This window comes from Spermophilus citellus (genome assembly GCF_964194105.1).
Source record: "Spermophilus citellus genome assembly, chromosome: X".
Taxonomy (NCBI): Eukaryota; Metazoa; Chordata; class Mammalia; order Rodentia; family Sciuridae; genus Spermophilus; species Spermophilus citellus.
Window position 1 is genome coordinate 46,033,006 of NC_138190.1, and position 23,774 is coordinate 46,056,779.

The 23,774-nt window shown below is 36.5% G+C and overlaps 1 protein-coding gene across 4 annotated transcripts in view; it reads right to left on the reverse strand.

Annotated features, from left to right (window-relative positions):
* WNK3 (WNK lysine deficient protein kinase 3) overlaps nucleotides 1–23,774 on the reverse strand; it is a 146,486-nt gene that overhangs the window by 95,766 nt on the left and 26,946 nt on the right. For 2 of the 4 annotated variants that reach the window (XM_081278270.1, XM_081278268.1), the window contains exons 3-9: nucleotides 22,997–23,217; nucleotides 22,148–22,305; nucleotides 17,178–17,266; nucleotides 10,311–10,530; nucleotides 4,564–4,858; nucleotides 3,162–3,265; nucleotides 2,830–2,970 (exon numbers count right to left, since the gene is read on the reverse strand). In XM_081278270.1, the coding sequence (XP_081134396.1) occupies nucleotides 2,830–2,970; nucleotides 3,162–3,265; nucleotides 4,564–4,858; nucleotides 10,311–10,530; nucleotides 17,178–17,266; nucleotides 22,148–22,305; nucleotides 22,997–23,217 (1,228 nt within the window). Of the gene's footprint in view, nucleotides 1–2,829; nucleotides 2,980–3,071; nucleotides 3,266–4,563; nucleotides 4,859–10,310; nucleotides 10,531–17,177; nucleotides 17,267–22,147; nucleotides 22,306–22,996; nucleotides 23,218–23,774 lie in introns of all 4 variants that reach the window. The other 2 variants (XM_081278269.1, XM_081278267.1) reach the window with 1 other exon arrangement.

Genomic DNA, 23,774 nt, shown 5'->3' on the forward strand with positions numbered 1-23,774 from the left:
AATAAATAGGTTGTGCTGGAGCCTGGACTGGGCAAGTTGGCTGTGATGAGTAAGAAGTTTGTTCCTGGGGATGTATCGCAAAGGGCAGCTGCTCAGGAGCCTTCAGTGGGAAAGGTGGTAGTTCTGCAGGTGGACCTGGATAAGTGTGTTGAACAGAATAAGATGGCCGTTCCAGCGGCTGAATCACACTTTCAATACCACCCTTTGGCTGCTGCTGACTTGCAAGAGCTTCAGACTCTTGCAGAATACAATCCTGCTGAACATTTTTCTGTGGTGATGCCATAATCTTAGGTTGTAAAAATAATGGCTGCTGCTGAATAGAGGCTTGGAAACAAGGCACGGTTTCCTTCAAATGCACAGTCTGGCTTTGTGGCACTGAAGAAGTTGGAGTTATAGACTCCTGATGTACCACTGGGCAGGGCTGTGATACTGACTGTATCTTTTGTGAAGGATGATGGGCCCCTGAATGACCCCTGATGGAATTAGAAGGGAGCTGAGCTGTATCAGCAGCATTCTGTGCACTGCTCACATATTGGGCAGAAGAATGATTCAACAAAGCTTGAGGGTGATTAACCAGTAAGAAACTAGAAGTCTGATTGGCATCTGGTGCTTTGGTTAATGCCTGATTCCCATTTTGGGGGCCAGGCTCAAGTTGAAGACCAATTGTTGGATGCTGGGAAGTCATCTGTGAAGCAGGCAATGTCTGAGGAGAAACGGCAGAAAGGACTGGTTGTGGAACTCCAGAAACTGACAAGTCTAAAATCATGGGTTGGGCTGAAGTTTGTCCATCTGTTCCAAGAGCCAGCTGCAGTTCCTGGTGCTGGTGCAAGGAAAATTCAAATTATAAATGTATATACCATGCCCATTTTAATGGGACTGTTCCAGATGATTGATAAAATAATGCTATATTCTAAAAAAAGTTATCAAATTATCAAAAAGGTGCTAGGTATGGCATTAGTTCCATAAAAATCCTAATACCATGAGTAAATGCTAGTTAAATATACAAAGAGCTGAGATTAGTCCCAGCAATATACTGCTCATGGTTTCCCATTTATTGCACTTACCACATAACTCATTTGAACCTTGGCAGATTCAGAGTAAATGAATCTGACACCTTCACACACCAGATAGTGGAAGTCCCAAGGGAAAACAAAACTGATTTCATTATCACAGCTAAAATGAACCTAAAATTCGCTGGAATTAATATAGGTTGGCTATAATAATTCCAAGAACTTGGGCCACCAGGCTCATAAAAAGACCCAAATGATCAAAATCTTGCTTACATGGATTTTATATAGTAGGTGAAAAGAACAGATTACAAAGATAATATGCATGTAATATACATATGCATCTATAAACAAAACTGTACATGGGTACATAGAAAAACAGACAAACATAGAGCTATATACCCCGAATATAAGTGTCTCCAGCTGGAGGGATAACAAAATTTTCAATTTCTTCTATATAATTTTATGACCTTTAACTTTTTAAAATAAGCACATAACACTTTCATAACAATATTTAGCTTTTTTTCTCCACAAAATTTTAACTTTAAAAAAAACTTGGAAACACATTTTAAATTCACATACCTGTATACTTATGTGGTTGAATCTAAGTTAAATGTAAGAATCCATTCAACATACTTTGCATTATAGTCTTAGAAAGAAACAAACCAAACCACAACATGAGCTCAATTACAAATATGTACTGTATCACTTATAAACACTAGCCAAATACTAGGACAGCTCAACTATATCAGACTAAATCTGCCCGCTGCAGATTTTAAATGTATCTGGCATTTGTCAAGTACGTGTATGCTTTCCCCTTACAAGACTGTGAGCTCCTTGAGGAGGCTAAAGACCATGTTGTTTTTTACTTTATATTCCTAGAAGATGGTAGTCATTAAGTTTGTCAATGAACTGGGTTTGATTGTACACCAATCTCTTAAACAGATACATCAGCTGCTATCTAAGTAGAGAATGCCCAGGAGTTTAGAAGGCACATGCAGGGAATGGTGGGTAGTGAAGGGAGAAAGCAGGGTGATGGCAAAGAAAAGGCCAACCATGGGTCCAGAGTCCATAACCTAGGTAAACAGGATATAATTTGAATATATGAATTAACTCAAAGACTGTTTAATTATTGTTGGAAACACATAATGCTGACTTTACTGGTCCGAAAGACAAAAATACTTCTTATTCTCCTACAGAAATAAACATGAACCAAAAACAAGTCAAGAATTTAGATGGATGTGCCAAAAATTATTAAAGTCTATGAAATCTTTTTTTGTGGTACTGGGGATAGAACACAGGGGCACTTTATTCCTGACCTACATTTCCTACCCTTAAAATTTTAATATAGGGTCTCACTTCATTGCCAAGGCTACCCTAAGCTTGCAATTCTCCTGCCTCAGCCTCCCAAGTCACTGGGATTATAGGTACCATTGCACCCAGCAATGAAATACTATTTATAATAAACTGCAACAGATATCACTCCACACTCAAACCAGGCTGGAAAAGTTCAATACCAAGAAGAAACTAGTATTACCAAGAAAAAGAGATCAAAGTCCTAAATAGATTTTTGTCCATACATTGAGTCCTCTGTTTCTTCCCCAATTATGCAAACAGTGTTTCAAGATTCTAGTTGCACAATGTTAGGTATATCCTCAAGAGGAATGTCTTGGGTGAAGGAAAGCATAAACAACTTTTAGTTTTCAGTGACCTTTATCTAAACTATGATGAATTTATAAAAAAGAATCTTTGCTTGTTAGAAAAATCTAGGCAGTGTTAAATTTGTCTCAGTGAATACAGAGTCTCTAAAATGATATCTTACCTTTATCTGTGAGACCTTCTGCACAGTTAATGGGGAAACTTGGGACTGTGAAACAACTGTAGGTCCAAGGACACGTACAGGCAAAACAGTGGACTGACCTTGAACCACAGGCAAAATTTGGGGCTGAGTCAGATTTGGCTGCTTTTGTAACTGTTAAAAAAGAAAAAAAAATTAAAGATAAACTCTCCCATTTATAGTAAATATGATGTTCTATATTTAAAAAAAGTAACAGTTCATCTCACCCCTGAAACTTGCTGGCAATGTCCTACCAGTTGCTGAGATGGATAAATTTGCCCTGGAACATTTATATCAGCCTGTGGGACACTAGAAACCATTTGAGAGCCCATCGTCTGGTTTGAGGAATAAGCTGCACTGGGCTGACTTGAAGTATCTGAATGTGTAACTGATCCAGCTCCTGCTTCAGACAAATTGTCACCTATAACAAAGAAGCATCAGACCCAAGAATTGGATCAGAATTATAATGGGTTGCACAAAATGTATGTATAAACTGTCAAAATATACCCAACTGTCATGTCTATCCTAAAACAACAATAGGAAGGAAGGAAGGAAGGAAGGAAGGAAGGAAGGAAGGAAGGAAGGAAGGAAGGAAGGAAGGAAGGGTAGAAGGGAAAATAAAAAGCATAAAATTGAAATAGTATAGGTAGTAGTGTTTCTTTTCTTTCTTTTTTATTCTGAAAACACAAACAAGTAAAATATTTACACTGCAGAATTAATCAAAATCATCATTTAAATTCTCCATTAAGCAATGAAATGTTGGCACTGTGATATATACTAAAATTTTCTTTTCTTCCACAGTTCTGAAGATTAAATCCATGGTCTTGCTAATGTTAAGCACATGCTCTATCACTGAGCTACATCCCTACCCATAAAATTTTCTTAATAAAACAAACCTGAAAACAATCACACACAAAAAATCAACTCCACTTACTGGCTGTTTCATGTATATCCATACCTAACTGAATTATACTTGCCATTAGGATTTCAGTAAAACAAAGAGTCATAGTTTCTTTCTCCTAGAAACTGGATAGGAAAAAATACTGCCTCTGTAGAACAATTGGTTATTACTATGCAAATATTGTGTCCTTTTGGAAAAGAGAATATGACAGCATAAAAATTAAAGGGCTTCTGTTTATAATTTAGCCTAAAACACAAAGGGTCTTAACATCTATAAAATTCCTTCCTGAGGAATGCATTGTATCTTTAGTTCCAAATTTTCTTTATTAAATGATTTATGTTAAACCCTTAAAAACATTAGTATGGTCATTTGACTTTTTCTCTGAATAAGACTAGTTGCTAGATTTTAACTCTACTGCAGCAAGCACTTTGGACAAGTCAGTTAACAATAGTTTCTTAAATTTTAAAATAAGGAAACTAGCTGGCCTGTTTTAGGGGTTTTGTAAAAGGCTTGATGAAATAAATAACAGATAATAGAATCACCTAAAAAACACAAAAGTACTATTTAAAAATAAGGAAATATTGGGGCTGGGGATGTGGCTCAAGCAGTAGCGTGCTCGCCTGGCATGCACGGGGCGCTGGGTTTGATCCTCAGCACCACATAAAAATAAAATAAAGATGTTGTGTCCACCGAAAACTAAAAAATAAATGTTAAAAATTCTATCTCTCTCTCTCTCTCAAAAAAAATTTAAAATTTAAAAAAAATAAGGAAATATGATTGGACATTTGTATGTGTTTTATAAATTTTAATTGCTTTACCTCTAATGGAGGAGCAGTGCTGTTGTGGTTTTCTGTGTAGAAGCTGCTGTCGAGCATGTCGATCAACTTCAGTTTCTTCACATTCAGCCCCAGTATGCTGAGCAGAAGTAGGAGGCAAAGTTGTAGTTTGCTGCTGAGGAAGTACATTCCCCATAGACTTACACTGTGAATCCCTGCGTTCTTCCAAACAGCCAGCAGGCTTCTTCTCCCTTGTCTTTTTTATCAGGGTCACCCGATCTCTAATGGATTTAGCCACAGCTTTGGAATCACTTTCATGAAAGAATCCAGACTTGACCTACAAACAAAACATAGTAAGCAAGGCACTTCCTTAACATTTAAGATTTTGGCTATTTTTAACACCATTATTTTTAAAAATATATTTATTTTATTTATTTATTGTTATGTGGTGCTGAAGATCAAACCCAGTGCCTCACACAAGCAGGGCAAGTGCTCTACCACTGAGCTACATAAAACCCCAGCCCAACTAACATCATTAATTTATACCCCAAACTCCAAACTCTATTAAACAACAGTCAATTTGCTTATATATTCATTCATTCATTCTTTTGTTCGTTTTTTGCCCCTGGTACTGGGGATTGAACCCAGGGGCACTCAAACACTGAGCCATATAAAAGCCACATAGGTTTTTTACTTTTTATTTCAAAATGGGATCTTGCTAAGTTGCATAGAGCGTTGCTAAATTGTGGAGGTAGGCTCGAATTGCGATCCTCCTGACTCAGCCTCCCAAGTTACTGGGATTAAAGGCATGCATCACCATGCCTGATCTCTATATTCTTTCTTAATCAAAGACATACATACATGCAAAAATATAAGAAAATATTTTTAATAAATACAAAAAAACAACAGTATTACCAAGCATTATTGAAACAGTTTGGACTTTAAATAAAAATAAAAACTCTGATGTTTCATTACGTGCAGCCTTGTTACTGATAATTTATGACTGCCATTAAGAATTGTAAAAAATTAAAAGGGTTTCTTCATTCAGCAGCATTAAATGTCTACAATATGCCCAGTACTGGGGACAAGAGAGAGAGATACAAGTAACTAAGTCGATCTTTTGTCCTATGTGAACACAAAATTTGAAGGTATAAAATAGATACAGGGGGCTGGGGATGTGGCTCAAGCGGTAGCGCGCTCGCCTGGCATGCGTGCGGCCCGGGTTCGATCCTCAGCACCACATACCAACAAAGATGTTGTGTCTGCCGATAACTAAAAAATAAATATTAAAAAATTCTCTCTCTCTCTCTCTCCCTCTATCACTCTGTCTTTAAAAAAAATAGATACAAACTTAAAATGAAATGAAGTAGAAATGAGCTGCTAAAAGAGCCCGAGGAAATAGGGAAACGGTTACAGTGGAAGGTAAATTTGGACCTGGGTAAAAGGCAAACAAAGGAATGAACAGGCTATTGAAGAAAGTACAAATGAAGTCTGGAGTGGAGATCAACATTCTAGGCAAAAGAAGTATATTTACCACAAAATATTACATCTTACTAGGCATTAGAAGTATCAGAGGAGAGGAAACAGTTCTGCCTTATTGTCTCAGAGCAACAAAGGTGAGCAGCAGAGAAAATGATTTGAGAAGGTACCATGGCACATCTTTCTCAATGCTATAGTCTGCTTTTTAAAGCAAGTCTTGGGGGTCTGCAGACTCTTGAAATATGTCACAGTAGTTGAAAGATGAATAAAATGTTAGTTGAAACAGCCGGGCATGGTGGTGCATGCCTATAATCCCAGTGACTTGGCAGGCTGAGGCAAGACAACAAGTTCAAAGCCAGCTTTAGCAACCTAGCAAAGCCCTAAGCAACTTACCAAGATCCTGTCTCAAAATAAAAAAATAAAAGGGGGTGGGGAGGTAGCTAACTGGTAAAGGACCCCTGGGTCAAATCCCCAGTACAAAAAAACCAAAAGTTAGGTGAAACACACGTAACCCAATTATGCTCCCTCCCAAAATTCTAAAAAGAAAAACTACCCCATAATAAATGGATTAAGTTAAAAACACACAAGAACAGGGTATATAAGAGAACAGCAATGGTAACAACCTTTTGAATACTTTGGAATATAGAAAACAAACAGACAATAAAAACAAACCTAGTGAAGCTGGGGATATAGCTCAATTGGTAGAGTGCTTGTTGTCTTGCATGCACAAGGCCCTGAGTTCAAGCTCCAGCACGACACACACACACACACACACACACACACACACGTGCAAAAAAAACTGGGAAAGGTGAACTACAGAAAACTAAGAACCATTTATACTGAAGAATAATCATAAACCACAGGAACTGATGGTACTAGGTACTTTCATAACTGAAGGTAAAGTGAAAATAAGGAAGACTCAGTTATAAGGTTTTGTGAAGCAATTATTTAGGTCCCAGCATCTCACCCTTCCTTCCACACCTTTGTATGATTGCTTCTCCCTAACCATTAATCTAGGGTTTTGTTCTCTGAAGAGGGCAAAAGAAAGTATCTCTGGTTTTCAGAACATCAAACACAGTTGATATTATGGCTACCATGTTAAAAACAAAACTATTAAGCGACCATATACAGCTGGATATCAAATGCAGAAATGCTCAGACCTTTTCCTTTTTGGTTACCAAAATACTGGTATTAATACCCTTATTCTCCAGGAAGGAGACTGAAAAATGCTTCTCTAGAGAATCTTACCAAAGGAAAATGAAAGATTTATAAATAACAATCTGAGATTCCCATAATAATGGCCCACTCAAGTACTCTATAGTAGTCAAAGTTAACAAGTCTCATTATGCAAGCAATAATACCATCCAGATCGTTTGTTAGTTCCTGTAGCAGGTAAAATTATGGCCCCTAAAGGACGCCCTCACCTGATGGCCAAACCTGTGAACATGATGAGATATCACTCCCATCATTATTGTATCTGTATATATAGCACAGATGACCTTAAACTAGGGAGATTATCTGAGTGATATTTTACAAGCAGATGACACTAGAAGGATTCACCAAGCCAACCCTGTTTTTTGAAGACATGATTGGGCACATGAAAGGACTAAAAAGCAGCTTCAAGAAACTGAAAACAGTCTTCAGCTAACATCCAGCAAGGAAACAAGGATCTCACAACAGAACTCCCAGATAAGAACAGGCTAGACAACACCTTGATTTGAGGCTTGTGAGATCCTATGCAGAGAATCCAGCAAGGCTTACCAGGAATTCTGACCTATATAACTGAGAGATAGTAAACAGGTGGTGTTTTAAGCTACTAAATTTGTAGTAATTTATAATGTAACAATAAATTCTTTATTCAAAAGAGGAGTCAAAAAACACTAATTTTATAGAGAGGTGTGACAATAGTGCATTCACAAAACAAAGTGCAAGATATTTACCCTAAAAAGGAACAGATAAAAAAATGAAAAAGGACACTTAAAATTAAAAACACATTAGTAAACATGAAAAATTCAATAGAAGAGTTAGAAAACAGAGTTGCTAACATCTACCAGAGGAGAATAAAAAGATAAAGAGATGGAAAATAGAAATGATGAGAATATTAGAAAACCAGTTCTAAGAGGCCCAACATCCAAATAACTGGCAATTCCAGAAGGAGAAACAAACAAGAAATCAAAATATTTCAAGAAACTTTCCAGAAACTAAAGGATATGTTTTCACAGATTGAAAGGATCCACAGAGTATGCAACAGTGGATGAAAACAGACTCAAATCAAGATACATTACTGTGAAATTTTAGATCACTGAGAAGAAAAAGATCTTCCAGAGTGGGAAAAAATGCATCACATGTAAACAATCAAGTATCACAACAACTCTGGACATTTTAACAATGATACTAAAAGCTAGATGAGCAAGTAGCAATGACTTCAAATTTTAAAAAAGCAAACAACTGTCAACCAAAAATGCCTTGGTCAGACAAAATGATCAATTAAATACAAAGATGGAAAAAGGAATTTTTGTATTTCCAAGTCTCAAAGAATTTATCTCCTATGTACCCCTTTCTTAACAAGCTAGCAGAAAACTTAAAACACTATACTACAGTATAGACAGGATATATTGAATTTTTACACCTCTGCATGTTGGCAGAATCAAAGGAATACTGATTTTTAGTTTTATAGATTTTTTAAAATTTAAGTCATTTTACATTGTTTTACTCATTCTAAAATATCATGTGCTCATTGTAAATATTAAAACAATACAAAGATATATAAAATATGTTTGAAAGTCAGGCTCAGTGGCACATGTCTATAATTCCAGCAATTGAGGAAACTTAGGAGGATCACAAGTTTGAGGCAAGACCCAACAACTTAGCAAGACTCTTTGTCTCAAAATGAAAAATAAAAAGGGCTGGGGATGTGGTTTAGTGGTAGAGTGCCACTCGGTTCAGTCCCCAGTACTGCAAAAATACCCCAAAACTTTAAGAAAAGAAGCTAGCAGAAAAGTGTTCCACTAAAACAAAAGGACAGGCCAGGTAAGAAAAAAAACATGGGATTTAGGAAACATAAAACCCAGTACAAGAGTGAGGCAAAGAAAAATCTAGGAAGATAGTAAAGATAAGTATCCAGATGCCAGTTGTACACCAGATGTCCAAGGAAAACACTTCAGATTAGAACAGCATAACCTTAATTCAGTAATGTAAAGGGCTATCATCTCCAAGATCCCCACTGTCACTGTCCCATCCTTTTTCACCTGAGGTCAAAATATCCAGCCAGTCTTGACTACATTCTGCTAAAACTTATGCATGCCCCTCCTATCAGTATTAGCAGCTGCTTGGAGCAGGTGTAGACATGCATTACACCTCCTAGCAGTTAGTTACAGGCTATGATCTACTGAGGGTGGGGGCTGGTCACAGAGAAATTAGAAATGGAAAAATCAGAGTGGTCCACTTCCTGTCCAACTGTATGGTTACCAAACTAATTTCTGGTCTGTACAACAGCCTTTGCCAGTATTCTGACTGTGCTGATCCATGGGTTTATTTCCCTGAACTTACTCTTAACCGCATACTCTGATTTCCCCAGAAGCAGCTCTTGTATGCTCTTAGGGAAGCTGAAACCAGATGTTGATCCAGAGACTCTCTTCAGTTTATCCTCTCCTGGGGTTTTTCATCTAATTATACTAATAATGCTCCTGTGTAGCCAGCTAGGTGTGTGTTTGCTATTAGGTTTACAAAATAAAACAATATATTACTTAGGTAAACTATAATGAAAAGCAAAGGAATAAGTAACAGAAAAGTCAGGATAGATATTGCCTAAGGAGCTGAGAAAGGGGAATGTAGCTGGGAGCAACACACTGGTGGCTTCAAAGGCAATGACAATGTTCTATTTCTTAACAAATGTAGTGTTTTATTGTTCTTTACAGTGTACATACAAATTCTGTATACTCTGCTATTGAGATACATTTCACAATAACACAACAATTTAAATAAAGAAAACAGGAGACAGTGAAAGGCTGGGCATGGTAATACAAGCCTGTCATATCAGTGACTTGGGAGGCTGAAGTAGGAGGATCACAACTTTGAGACCAGCCTGCATGATTAATGAGACTCTGTCTCAAAATAAAAAATAAAAAGGTCTGGGATATAGTTCAGTAGTAAAGTGCCCCTGGGTTCAATTCCCTATTCTGAAAATATACAAGCAAACCAAACAAACAAACAAAAACCAGGAGAAAGTGAGAGAAAAGAAAGCAATGAATACAAGAAAGTAATCAAACCTGATACCATATATGGCAGGGGAAAACAGTGGTAAAACTTACCATTTCATATGCTACTTCCTCAGGTGTATCTGTTTCTAAATTGAAACTGAATTCAATAGCTTCATTGTCTTTGTGTTTGCCTTTTAATTTTTTAGGGTCTTCAACCCAGAGTCTTAAAGCCAGGGATGAATTTGAGCAATCATCTTCCTCTGCTAGCTCTACCCTCAGTCCTGTATCCTCAGCAAAAAATGCGTGGTTTAGTAGGTTCCTGATAGACAACCTAATAAGCAAAATACATATCTCATTATAAATTCTTCCAATAATAAGTCAAAATTATTTATAACAAAGCAACAACCTTATTTAAATTTTCTAGAAATTAAACCATTAATCTGCTTTGTTATAAAACCAAATCTTGTAAAGGATACAAAGAAATCCCAAATAACATGCATATATAGTAACTTTAATTAAAGATTAATTATGCCAGGCATAGTGGTGCAGGCCTATAATTCCATTGACTTGGAAGGCTGAGGCAAGAGGATCTTAAATTTTAGGCCAGCATCAACAAAAACTGAAAAAAAAGGGCTGTGGATATAGCTCAGTAGTAGTGTACCCTTCTATTCAATCCCCAGTAACACGGAAAAAAAATAAATAAAAAGATTAGTTATTACCAGTAAAGCATCTAGACAACAAACTTTGCTTTTTTTCTCTGTAGTGGGGATTGAACCCAGGTGATAGCACTACATTCCTAGTCCATTTCATTGTATTTTGAGACAAGCTTTTGCTAAATTGCCCAGGCTGGCCTCAAACATTCAATTTTCCTGCCTCAGTCTCCCAGTTGTTGGGATTACAGGAGTGTGCCACCACACCTACTATATAATGAACTTTAACATATATAAAAGTATTCATAGAAAGAATTAGACAAGTACATGTTGGGTGGATTGATTTTCCTTAAACCATCAGCTTAAGTTACTACAACTCCAATAATAGAATCTCAGCAAATGAAACTAAAAACTCCCCCAGCAATATAAATTCTAAAGTAAATTAGAAATTAAAACTGTTTCACAAATATTTATGTCATTGACTTCATTAGCAATGGTGTGCTTCACTCTTTAGAAGAACGTTGTGGTGTAGCTAATGTGGTTCAGCAAAGTCCAGTGGTTTTCTTAAAGTATTTAACTCTGGTTCTAGGCCACAGTATACGTATAATGGAATCAACTCTAGCTTAATATCAAGGATTAACCATCACTGAGAAGAAAATAAAACATAAGACTTCAAAAGATTCTTTTGCAAAGAAGGACAATTGTTTCTTCTTCAACCAATGTTTAAAAGACATATAATATTTAATCAATCTGTATTACAGGCCAGTGGGTGCTGAAACTAATATACTGCCTAATGTCTATGTAGAGAGCCCCTCCTGTACCACTTAAAACAGAAAAGAATCATGTGGACAGCTTGGTGTCCTATAAATGGAGGATTTTCAACCCTCTACATTTTTACTATTATTATTATTACTACTGTTATTATTACTTTGGTACAGGGGATTGAACCCAGTGGCACTGTACCACTCAGCAACATCCCCAACTCTTTTTGAGACAGGGTCTTGCTAAGTTGCCCTAGTTGGCCTTGAACTTGCAATCCTCCTACCTCTGCCTTACTTAGCATTACAGGCATTAACCACCAGGCCTGTCAAGTCCATTTAAATTTTTTGTTTGTGACAGGGTCTCATTATGTTGCTCAAGATATAGTCTTCTTGAACTTGTGAGTTCAAGCTATTCTCCCACCTCAGCCACTCAGAGTAGCTATACAGGCCTGTCCCACCACACCTAGCTTTTATTAAGTGTTCTATAATAAAGCCATAATTCAACAGACCTTACCTTAATGGCTAAGGTAAGGTCTATTGTATTCTCAGATATACAATACTGAATCAAGTTAGAAAACTAATAAAAATGTGGAGGGTCAATGAAACACTGATGCAGATTATTTGTTTGTTTAAAGTATATATCATTGATAAGGTAGTAAAAATTAAAAGATATACCCATTAATTTAAGTCAGTAATTTTCCAAGGCTCAAATTAAAGAGAAGTAAAAGATAAGACTAAAATGACTTGTTCATAAGAAAACACACACTGGGATACAAATAATAAATCTACAATATTACTTCTGAAATAAAAGCAACTATATCAACATTATCATTATTGTGACACAGGGATATAGGATTAAATAAAATATATCTATCTACCCTCAACTGGTAGAAGCAAGGTAACCTGTGTAGGCTTACTGCCTATTAAGCTGATGGTTAAAGGTGATGAAAACTTGTCAGAATATTGTGGGAAGCCATTCTGACACGTGACTGGGTGACTCCCGTTAAGGGCCTGAGGCGCCTTGGCTATGTCGAAGCTTTCCCGACCCTTTCCTGATGAGAGAGCCCATCCGTGTGGGGGTGTGCCTGACCACTGACCCCGGGGACCCAATCACTGACCCTGACCTTGGAGTGCAGCCCCCCCTCAACCTTCATTGGATGGAATTCTCCCCTGAATCTCTTGTTCCCCAATAAAAGGCTACTCCCCGGCGTGTTCACTCTCTCTCTCTCCTGCTAGCCCTGAGTAATCCTTGGTGCCCTGCTGGGCGGTTAGAGGAGGGAAGCAGAGAGGGGAGCCGTCTCAGACCTAGCAATATAACTAAGGTAACTGAGTCTGTGTGTTTTATTTCGATCTCTTCTAACTAACTTTATGCCTAGAACCTCATTAATGAAACCAGTGGGCAGGCCGCGTGGTAGAATTGGCGCCCAACGTGGGGCATTCTAGATTAGTTAGATTGAGTGGGAGCGCGCTATAAAGATAAGGAAAAAAATAAAGATAAGGAAAAAATAAAGATAAAGGAAGAGGTGACAATTTGAGTCACAAAAGTACCTGGAGATATTGAAGGAAAGAGACGTTAAATTAATTAAAATGGGAAATTCAACTTCTACGGATAAGGAAATGTATCTGTTTTAGACAGTATAATTAATCAGAAAGGAAAAAAGATAAAGAAAACTCAGTTATTACAATTCTTAAAGATTGTAGGTGAATATTGTCCTTGGTTTTGCGAACAGGAATCTCCAAATTTACTTACTTGGGAGAAATTAGGAAAAAAGTTACAGAGAGTCTGTCTTTCTAATGAACTACCTGGAGGCATAGAAAATACACAGAAAACTTGGACGGCCCTAGAAGTTTGTCTTTTTGAATATATGGGCCAGAGTTCGTGGCCCCCTGAGGACCTTTTAAAAGGCATTCAATGAGCTGTTAAGTCTATTCAAATGGAAAATCAGCCTGAGGCTAAGTTAATTCCCTTTCCCTTAAGCCGTTTAAAAACAAAGGCATTAGGGGCCAAGCCAAAGGTTAGAAATGTGAACTTAAACTCGCAGCCCCATGCAGAGGATTCAGATGGCGCGGATCAGCCCGCCTTCTCGCCGCCATCATTTCCTCCTAGCGGGAGCTGAGCAACAATACGGGGAATTCCAAGGGAGGTCGCAGAGTGTGACGTCACTGGCGCCGACAAGGACAGTCCGCGATTTTTACCAGGACAGAGATCGCAGACAGTTTTCTTAGGACCTTCAAAGACAGTTGAATTAAATCCTGAAACGGGGCCAAAACAAATCCCTACTGGGATTTTCGGGCCGCTTCCTGATAATACTGTAGGTTTAATTTTGGGACGTAATAATTTAAAGGGAGCCATTGAGGTAATACCTGGTGTGATAGATTCAAAATTTAAAGGACAGTTATATGTTACTGTAAAATCCAATTATGCCCTAAGGCTCACCCCAAAGGATACTATTGCTCAATTAATATTACTGCCTTGTGTCTCAGAAAGGCACCTGCCGGTAGATTCAGTTTCTAAACCGCCGGACAGAGTATACTGGTCCCAGTTAGTACAGCAAGAACTCCCTTTATTGAAACTTAGAATTAATAACAAAAATTTCCTAGGAATAATAGACACAGGGGCTGATATCTCGGTATTGTCTAGTAGGTTTTGGCCTAAGAACTGGCCTTTGCATGTAGCACCAGCTAACCTAGAGGGAATAGGACAGGTTTCACAGCCTGCTCAAAGTGCCAACTATCTCCGTTGGGAAGATTCCGATGGGAATAGGATTTTGACTCCCCAAAATAGCCTTAATCATGCCTTGTTTGTTTTAAATTTTTTAAACTGTGACACAGAAGGTCACACTGCTGCTGAGAGGCAAATGTCTCCCTCAGTAACAGGCCCTTTAGGCAGAGTTCTGTGGAAAGATTTACAGACTGGTCAGTGGAAGGGTCCGGACCCAGTAATAATGTGGGGAAAAGACCATGCTTGTATCTTCCCAGAAGGCTCTTTCCGTCCTATTTGGGTGCCGGAACGTGCTATCAGACATGGAAGAGATAGAACCCAGACTCAAGCGATTGAGGGTCGACCCGGAGGAGCCACTACCCAGAAAGAGGAGATATCAGAAAAAGATGAAGAAAGACCAGATTGAACCAGCCGAAAAGCTGATTTCATGTAAAGACGTGAAGAAGCTAACAACCCAGGCTTCCCGAATACTTCGACGCCTAGGAAGGAACAGGACCCCAGTGATGATGGTAACAACAGTAATTGCCCTACTGGGCTGTCAGGCAAAAGGGAATCAAGTAGACACTTATTGGACATATTTCCCAGATCCACCCCTGGTACACCCAGCTGTGTGGACTGGAGAATCTATTCCAGTATTTACTAATGACTCATTCATGATGGGAGGATTTACAGATACTCATATTACTCCCAATCATGTGACTAGATTTAATTATTCTGGCTACAGTGCCCAATTACCTTTGTGTTGGTCACATGATAAACATGCTGGCTGTCTGAAAGTATCATTCGAAGAAAAGACAGCGATTGGTAGACCTAGACTGACAAATAATTCTATTTATGGGGACTTTAAACCTAATACTAGATCAGTAATTAAGATGGGACTTTTCCATAACAAGCCAGTCATTTCTGCAAAACCTCCACTGATACCCCACTGTCCAAATAGTTCTATAATTGAGATCGGCACCTTTCCTAGATGGATGGATTGTGTAAATACCTTTCCTGTACAACATAAGGTGTCTAAAGCTAGTGGGTATATTTTAGACTGGTCTCCAAAAATTGATAAGAGACAATTACGAAGAAATTCTGCTATGACACCTGCAGGATTTGTCAGTAATATTTTGACTTATAGTGAAGGAGGTGTTCAAAAAGATATTTGGCATTTAATTGCTGCCTCAGAATATTTACATTTTACAGATAAACCTTTACCAAAATTTGTTGGCAAGAACTGTAAAGAGGGATCTTGCTATGGCTTAAGAGCTTGTGTCCAATCTCCTTATGTTTTAATTATTGGAAATGTAAAAGTTAAATGGATAGATGACAGATACATTGTTACTTGTAATAAGTGCAACCTAACCAATTGTATTACTAGGTATAATGGAGGAAAAGGAGTGCTGATACTTCATCAGCCCTCTTTTGTTTTATTACCTGCTAATATTTCAGAGCCATGGTATGCTGATGCTGGTTTACAAGTCTTACAGCAAATTCATGCCCAGCTAACAAGACCTAAACGTGCTATTGGAGTCATAATTGTTGGTGTTTTAGCGCTGGTCTCATTCATTGCCTCAATTGTCTCTGTGTCTCTGACATTGTCTCAGAATATTCAGCACGCAAAATTTCTTAATAATTTAGCTCAAAATACTTCCAAGGCTCTGTGTAATCAAGTAAATATTGATGAGAGGATTGAAACTAAATTAAACACCTTAGAGGCGACTGTTATAGACATAGGTAATGAACTTTCAGCCTTAAAATTTAAGGAAAGGCTTAAATGCCATGCTAATTATAAGTATGTATGTGTTACAGCTGCCAAGTACAATGCTTCTCTCTGGGATTGGGAGAAGGTTAAAAACCATTTATTAGGTATTTGGCAAAATAGTAATAATAGCTTGGATATTCTGGAACTTCATCACCACATCCAAGACATTCAAAATAATAGAGCTGATTTTTCAGATCCTTCTTCTTTGGCTAACCAAATATTAAAGGAGTTAAATGGATTCAACCCTGGAAATATTCTTAAACACTCCGCTTGGTACATTATTGGATTATCCTCCTTGCTGTTAATTCTCTTTTGTGTTGTAATCATAGGATGGTGAGTCTTCCAATCAAGGATCCAGAAACTCCAGAGAGTGAACCGCTGCCTCATTGTTAAGAAAAAAAAGGGGCGATATGTGGAAAGCCATTCTGACACGTGATTGGGTGACTCCCGTTAAAAGCCTGAGGCGCCTTGGCTATGTCGAAGCTTTCCTGACCCTTTCCTGATGAGTGAGCCCATCCGTGTGGGGGTGTGCCTGACCACTGACCCTGGGAACCCAATCACTGACCCTGACCTTGGAGTGCAGCCCCCCCTCAACCTTCATTGGATGGAATTCTCCCCTTAATCTCTTGTTCCCCAATAAAAGGCTACTCCCCAGCGTGTTCACTCTCTCTCTCTCCTGCTAGCCCTGAGTAATCCTTGCTGCCCTGCTGGGCGGTTAGAGGAGGGAACCAGAGAGGGGAGCCGTCTCGGACCTAACAATATAACTAAGGTAACTGAGTCTGTGTGTTTTATTTCGATCTCTTCTAACTAACTTTATGCCTAAAACCTCATTAATGAAACCATTGCGCAGGCCACGTGGTAAAGAATATATACACACAAACAACCCAAATGTCAGCTCAAGGAAAATTCAGCACATAATATTAAAGTCTAAAATGTCAAACAACATGCATTGATACACTTCACTCTATACCATATGGTTTGGCTTCCACTCAAAAGTCATACCTAGCATGAATAAAAGGACAAAAAAATGACCCAGTGTATGATTAGAAAAAAATACATCCATCAGTTATGTCATTTCACTAGACTTGCACCCACCTTTCAGATTTGTTTTGACGAATACATCCTTCAATGATTTCTTTCACTTCAGGATCAGTGACTTTATTAAAGCTGGCTGGTTTAATGCCCTGGAAGAACAAACATTTTTTTTCACAAATTAAGCAATTGAAAATCCAATCAACATGATCGTTTTAACATCATTTTTATCATTAAATCACATTCCAGTTTAAGATGAGATAAATATATATAAATATATTTATATGGCAAAACTTTAATAACTTTTTTAACTAAAATTTTGCCATAACTCTACAAATAACTGTGAAAATTGTAAATCTAAATAACCAACAATAAAGACAAACTTATATATTATGTTTTATATTATATGAGGGTACACAAAAACTAAAAATGTTCTCAAAGTAGCCGATGCATGACTGTAGTTCTAGCAACTCAGATGGATTAGGCAGGAGAATCTCAAATTTAAGGCCAATCTAGGCAACTAAGATCCTATCTCAAAATAAAAACTAAAAAGAGTTCAGATAATAAAGCTCAATGGTAGAATACTCCTGTGTTCAATTTCTAGTAATGAAAAAAAGGGGGTAAAAATAATTAATGATATGGAAAATCCTCATGATTTAATATCAAATAGGGAAAAAGAAGGACCCAAATATGTACATATAGTATAAAACCAATTAGAAAAATTATAATAACTATTTTTTTATTTTTTTAGTTGTAGATGGACATAATCCCTTTATTTTATTTATTTATTTTTTTTATGTGGTGCTGAGGATCAAACACAATGCCCACACATGCCAGGCAAATGCTCTACCACTGAGCCACAATCCCAAACCTATAATAACTACTTTTTGGAATCAGAGAACTATTATTTTAAAAACTTTTGAAAATTTCAAATAAAGTATTTTTATTTCAAATACTCCAATTCAATATAATTCAAAGTCTTCTACAATGGCAAAAATCAATAAACAAGCAGTGTGTGTATGTATATACACACATATATATATGTGCATGCATGAAATATATATGCCTATGTATGAAAATTTGAGAAATATATATATTTTTCTACTTAAGCAATACTGTAATACCAACAGAATCCTACATGGTAATTAACAGGTTCCACAAAAATTCATAATTCATAATGTTCAATAGGTCCAGAAAATGTATTAAATATTCCTATGATAACTGTATTAGCTGCCTGAATCTGCTTATTTTATACTTTATATTACCTTTTATTTGAGTTTTAGATTTTTTCAAATCAATATATTACTGCAATCATTTGATACAATATTCCAAATTAAATTAGTAACAGAATAATATAATAGAAATAAAAATTATCATGAATGGAGGCAATTCAAGATCTACTTCTAGGTGGGCATAGTGGTGCACACCTGTAACCCCAGTGGCTTTGGAGGCTATGGCAGGAGGATTCCAAGTTCAAAGCCAGCCTCAGCAACTATGTGCAAGGCCCTAAGCAACTCAGCGAGATGCTGTCTCAAAATAAAAAAATAATTTTAAAAAAGGGCTTGGGATGTGGCTCAGTGGTTAAGTGCCCCTGGGTTCAATCCCCAGTACCAAAAAAAGGGGGGGGGATCTACTTCTATGCCTGTCACACTACCCTACACACCACAGAATCAGAAAATCCAGTATCATATACTGACAAATCTGGTAAGATAAGGAGTTAATTTGAACCCAAATTCAACACATTTTAAGAAAAACGAAAATATGAATTGTGAAAATATGAATTCTGTGAGTTTAAGGTAAAATAACAGTCATTAAAAATGAACTTGTGTTATTCTATTTATAGAAACAGTCCTCTTTGACCTTTCCACTAGCCTATTATCCATTTCCCAGCCCTGAGTAATTATTGCCTTTCTCTGTTTCTAAGTGAAAATAGTTGCGGAACTATAATTTACAAATCAAGTACAAAATACTTTTCTACTTAGAGATTTCCAAAATGTGAGCCACAACTAAAATGATATTCTCTTTTACTGTGCTCTTAAAGAAAATTTCAAACATACTAAAAAGAATAGAATATTGAAGCTCCACATAACTATCATTTGCTTCAAAAACAATTGTTATTTTGTAAACTTTGTTTCATCTATCTACCTACATAACTTTCATATATTAGAGTACATTAAAGGAGATCTAAGGCATCATATAATTTGATCCACAATTTTTCAGTTTATATCTCTAATAGATAAGATTCTTTTTTAAAATATGTCATTATCCCAAGGCTGGAGATATAGCTCAGTTGATAGAGTGCTTGCCTCACATGCACAAGGCCCTGGGTTCAATCCCCAGCACTGCCAAAAAAAAAAAAAGTCATTATCCCTCCTCAAATAATCATTCTTAATGTTATTTAAAACCCAGTCCACTTTTAAATTTTCAAAATTGTTCAAGTGAAGTTTCTTTTATAGTTGGTTTGTTCAAGTCAAGATCCAAAGTCTATATATCACGTGTATGGTGTGCTGGAGCTGTCATATAAACTCATAAGAGCTATTACATTTTCAAGAAATTTGCAAGCAATTTAAACACAGCCAATTAAAAAAACGGAATTAAATAAATTCACAATTAAATAAATTATATTAAAAGCCAAGGTAATAAATATTGAAAACGCCATTCCATATTTTACCACATTTTGTCATTACTTATGCATTTGAGATTGTTGATAGCTATTGTATATGTGTAGTGGAAATATCATACAATGAGTGCCAGTATGCATCTCTTCCCAAGTTTGCATTCATTGAGGCCACACCAATAACTTGAAATCAGCCAAGGTGGAAGTATTCACACCACAAAAATTAGCAAATACTAGAAATCAGTGCTTTTCTTTTTTTTTTTCATGGAATCAACTGCTAAACATTTACCAGCTCAATACTACTCTTAAGTCTCTTAAATGCCCATCAAATGGAATACTATTAACCCTTAAAAAAGAAATTCTGTCATTTGTAATAACATGGATGAACCTAAAGAACATTATACTAAATAAAATAAGACAGGCAAAGAAAGACAAATATAACATAATCATATTATATGTGAAATTGAAAAGAATAAAATTCATGGAAATAAAGAATAGAATGGTGGTTACCAAAGGTTGGAAAGGAGATAATGGGGAGTTGATAGTCAAAGGGTACAAGTTGCAATTATACCACAGGAATAAGTTTTGAGATCTTTTGTTCAACAGAGTAACTACAGTCAATAATAATATAGTGCATATTTCAAAATAACTTACAGTAAATTTCAAATGTCTCATCACAAAAAATATGAGCAAGAAATGTGATGTATATGTTAACAAGCTTGATTTGATCATTACATATCATATACATATATCAAAACATCATATTGTATTCCATAAATGTACACAATTATGTTTTTTCTATTAAAAATAATATTAATTTTAAGGGGCTAAAAAGCATTATCTAACCCTAAGTACATGTATGAAGACATAAATGGTGTGACTCTACTTTGTATACAACCAGAGATGAAAAAATTGTGCTCTATATGTGTAATATGAGTTGTAAAGCACTTTGCTGTCATATATAACAAATTAAAATTTTAAAAAAGCATTATCTATTAGTATTAGCTATTTCACACTTAATAATCTCTTCCATGGCCTATCTTGAGCCACTCGACTATATATGAAGTAGTCGTCCTCTGAACAATCATAAAACTCCTGTTGCTATTTCCTTATATTTTAATTATATTCTCCTCCTCTTATTTTATAGTTGCTTGTGAATTTATATTATTCCCCTACTAGGAATACAAGATATTTGAGGGTAGAAATCACCTCTTCCTCATCTTTTCATTCCTTACAATCTCTAACAGAAAAATTACATATACCTAGGACTCAAATACTGTATCTGTTGAATTATATTTAAACTGCCTTTCATAATCAGGCTTGTAAAACTATAAGAAACCTTCAAATCCTTCTTGTCAATATTATTCAGATTTGAAGAATAATATCCATCTAATAAATATCTAAAAATTCATTATAAATGAAAGAATACAGATGATATACCTGTACATTTTATCAAAGACACTAATATAGAGCATTTTAGATGACCCCAATAGGGTACAGGTATGTATTATAAATCTAAAGATTATCTCAAGTCTGTTTTAGTCAGATTTTTTGCTGCTGTGGCTAAAGGACCTGACCAGCACAATTGTAAAGGAGGAAAAGTTTATTTGAGGGCTCAAGGTTTCAGAGATCTCAGTTCACAGAAGGCAAGCTCCATTCCTCAGGGCTTGAGTTGAAGCAAAACTTCATGGCGGAAGAGTATGGCAGAGGGTGGGGGGAGATAAAGCTCAGTTGGTAGAGTGTTTGCCTCACATGCACAAAGCCCTGGGTTCAATCCCCAGCACCACAAAAAGAAAAAAAAAATACTTGGGGCTGGGGTTGTGGCTCAGTGGTAGAGTGCTTGCACGCATGAGGCACTGGGTTTGATCTTCGGCATTACATTAAAAAAAAAAAACAATAATATGAAGGTATTGTGTCCATCTACAACTAAAAAACATTTTTAAAAAAGAGTGTGGCAGAGGGAAGTGGCTCACAGGTCCATCAGAAAGCAGAGAGTCCACTCTCCAGATACAAAATATCTACCCCATAGCTACACCCTCAATGAACCACTTCCTCCAGTCACACCCTACCTGCCTCCAGGGATTAATTCACTGATTAGGTTAAGGATATAACCCAATCATTTCTCCTCCAAACCTTCTTGCATTGTCTCACACATGAGCTTTTGGGGGACATCACATCTAAACCAAAACACAGCACAATTGTTAATGTAACACTGTCATACAAAACTAAACCAAAATTAGATGTTTCTCACACACACACATCTTGAGATTACAACCAGGACTCATGCATGCTAGGCAAGTGCTTGACCACTGAGCAACAACTGTAGTCCCAAAATTAGGCTTGACTAAGTCAATTTTACCAACTTCAACATGAAATATGGGAATTTGTAAAGTAAAAAGAATAAAGTTATACCTACACTGGTAACTTTACGGTATATTTGAGCTGCATTCTGGCACTCAGAATAAGGGTACTCAGAAGTAGCCATTTCCAGCATACACATTCCAAAAGCATAGACATCTACGGATTCATCATAGTGCTCTTCATACATTTCTGGAGCCATAAACTCAGGTGTTCCTACAAAATAACACCATAGCCATATTTTGATTAAAGAGAAACTGTATCCACCAAGGTACCCATTTCCTTAAAGATTATCCATGTTAATTTCTGCTCTCAAAAAGCAAATCTAAAAGTATAAAATTTGTATTATATAAACAAAGCACCTACAGAATTTCCTTAACTTTCCATACTGATAAATTAAAATTTATAATGCTTAAGATTAGATTATGGTTAATAAAATTTGTTTTTATTTCTATTCTTTTTAGTTCAAAATTTTCTGGATTCACTTAATAAACTTTCATAAGTCTTCAGAAACTTTCAATAATCCTAAATATATGCTACAAAAGAAATACACAAAGACATTTCTGAAATAAGTTAATATATATATAATAGATATTTCAAAGCACATTTACAGTGTAGGCCAGAGTTAGTACATTTTTCTGTGAAGGACCAGATAGTAAATATATTGGACTTTGCAGTTTACATGGTCTCTGTCACATAATTATTCAACTCTGCAGTGCAAAAGCACCCATAGAGAGTCCATATATTAGCAGGTATGGCTGTGTTCCAATAAAATTTGATTTACAAAAACAGGCGGTGGGCCAAATTTGGCCTATGGCCGGCCCATAGTTAACTCATTCCTGGAATAGAACTATACAATTGAGAAAGCTCCCTATCCCGACTAGTAAACTATAAAAATGTTACTCACCAATGACACTCTTAGCAAATGATGTACGCATTAAGGTGGCCAGTCCCAGATCACCAATCTTCACAGACCCAGTGGGTCCTGTGATAAAAATGTTGTCACACTTCAGATCCCGGTGAATAATAGGAGGAGTCCTAGTGTGCAAGAACTGCAACCCTTTTAAAATTTGTCTGCACCAGCTTCTTAAGACCTTTGGTTTCATGACTTTGAATCGTTTTAAGTACCTATATGAAGAAATAGAAGGCCACATGTAAAGAAATAGCCACAACTTATTGTAAAAACACTATTAGGGGACATTACATAAGCAAGACGATCATTTATGCATTATGATTGCCATCCCTGTGTTGTTTTGTTTTGTCCAATATTATAAAAAATTTTAATGTAAGAACTCATTCTTATGTAAGAAAACTGACTTTCAAGTGACTGCAATGCTCAACCCCTCCCTGCCCCTCAATAAAATGGTCTGACTCTCCCAAAAAAAAGATATCCTACCAAGTGTAGCATTTTTACTTCAAAATAAGAAGCATGCCAGAGTGGCCTTTCTGGAGTGGAAGCACAATTTTAAATGGATTGTCTATCTCTTCTTCCTAATAATTATTAAATATAGACTCACCAGCAGGTTTGATTACATAAAATTTTAGTACAAAAATGTTAAGAAAGTAAACTAAAAGTAAACCTTACATTTAATTATGTATAACTGATTATACTACAAAACAAAAATTATTATTAGAAAGGTAAGACTACAATTACATAGTATTATTTATTACTCACTATACTTGTG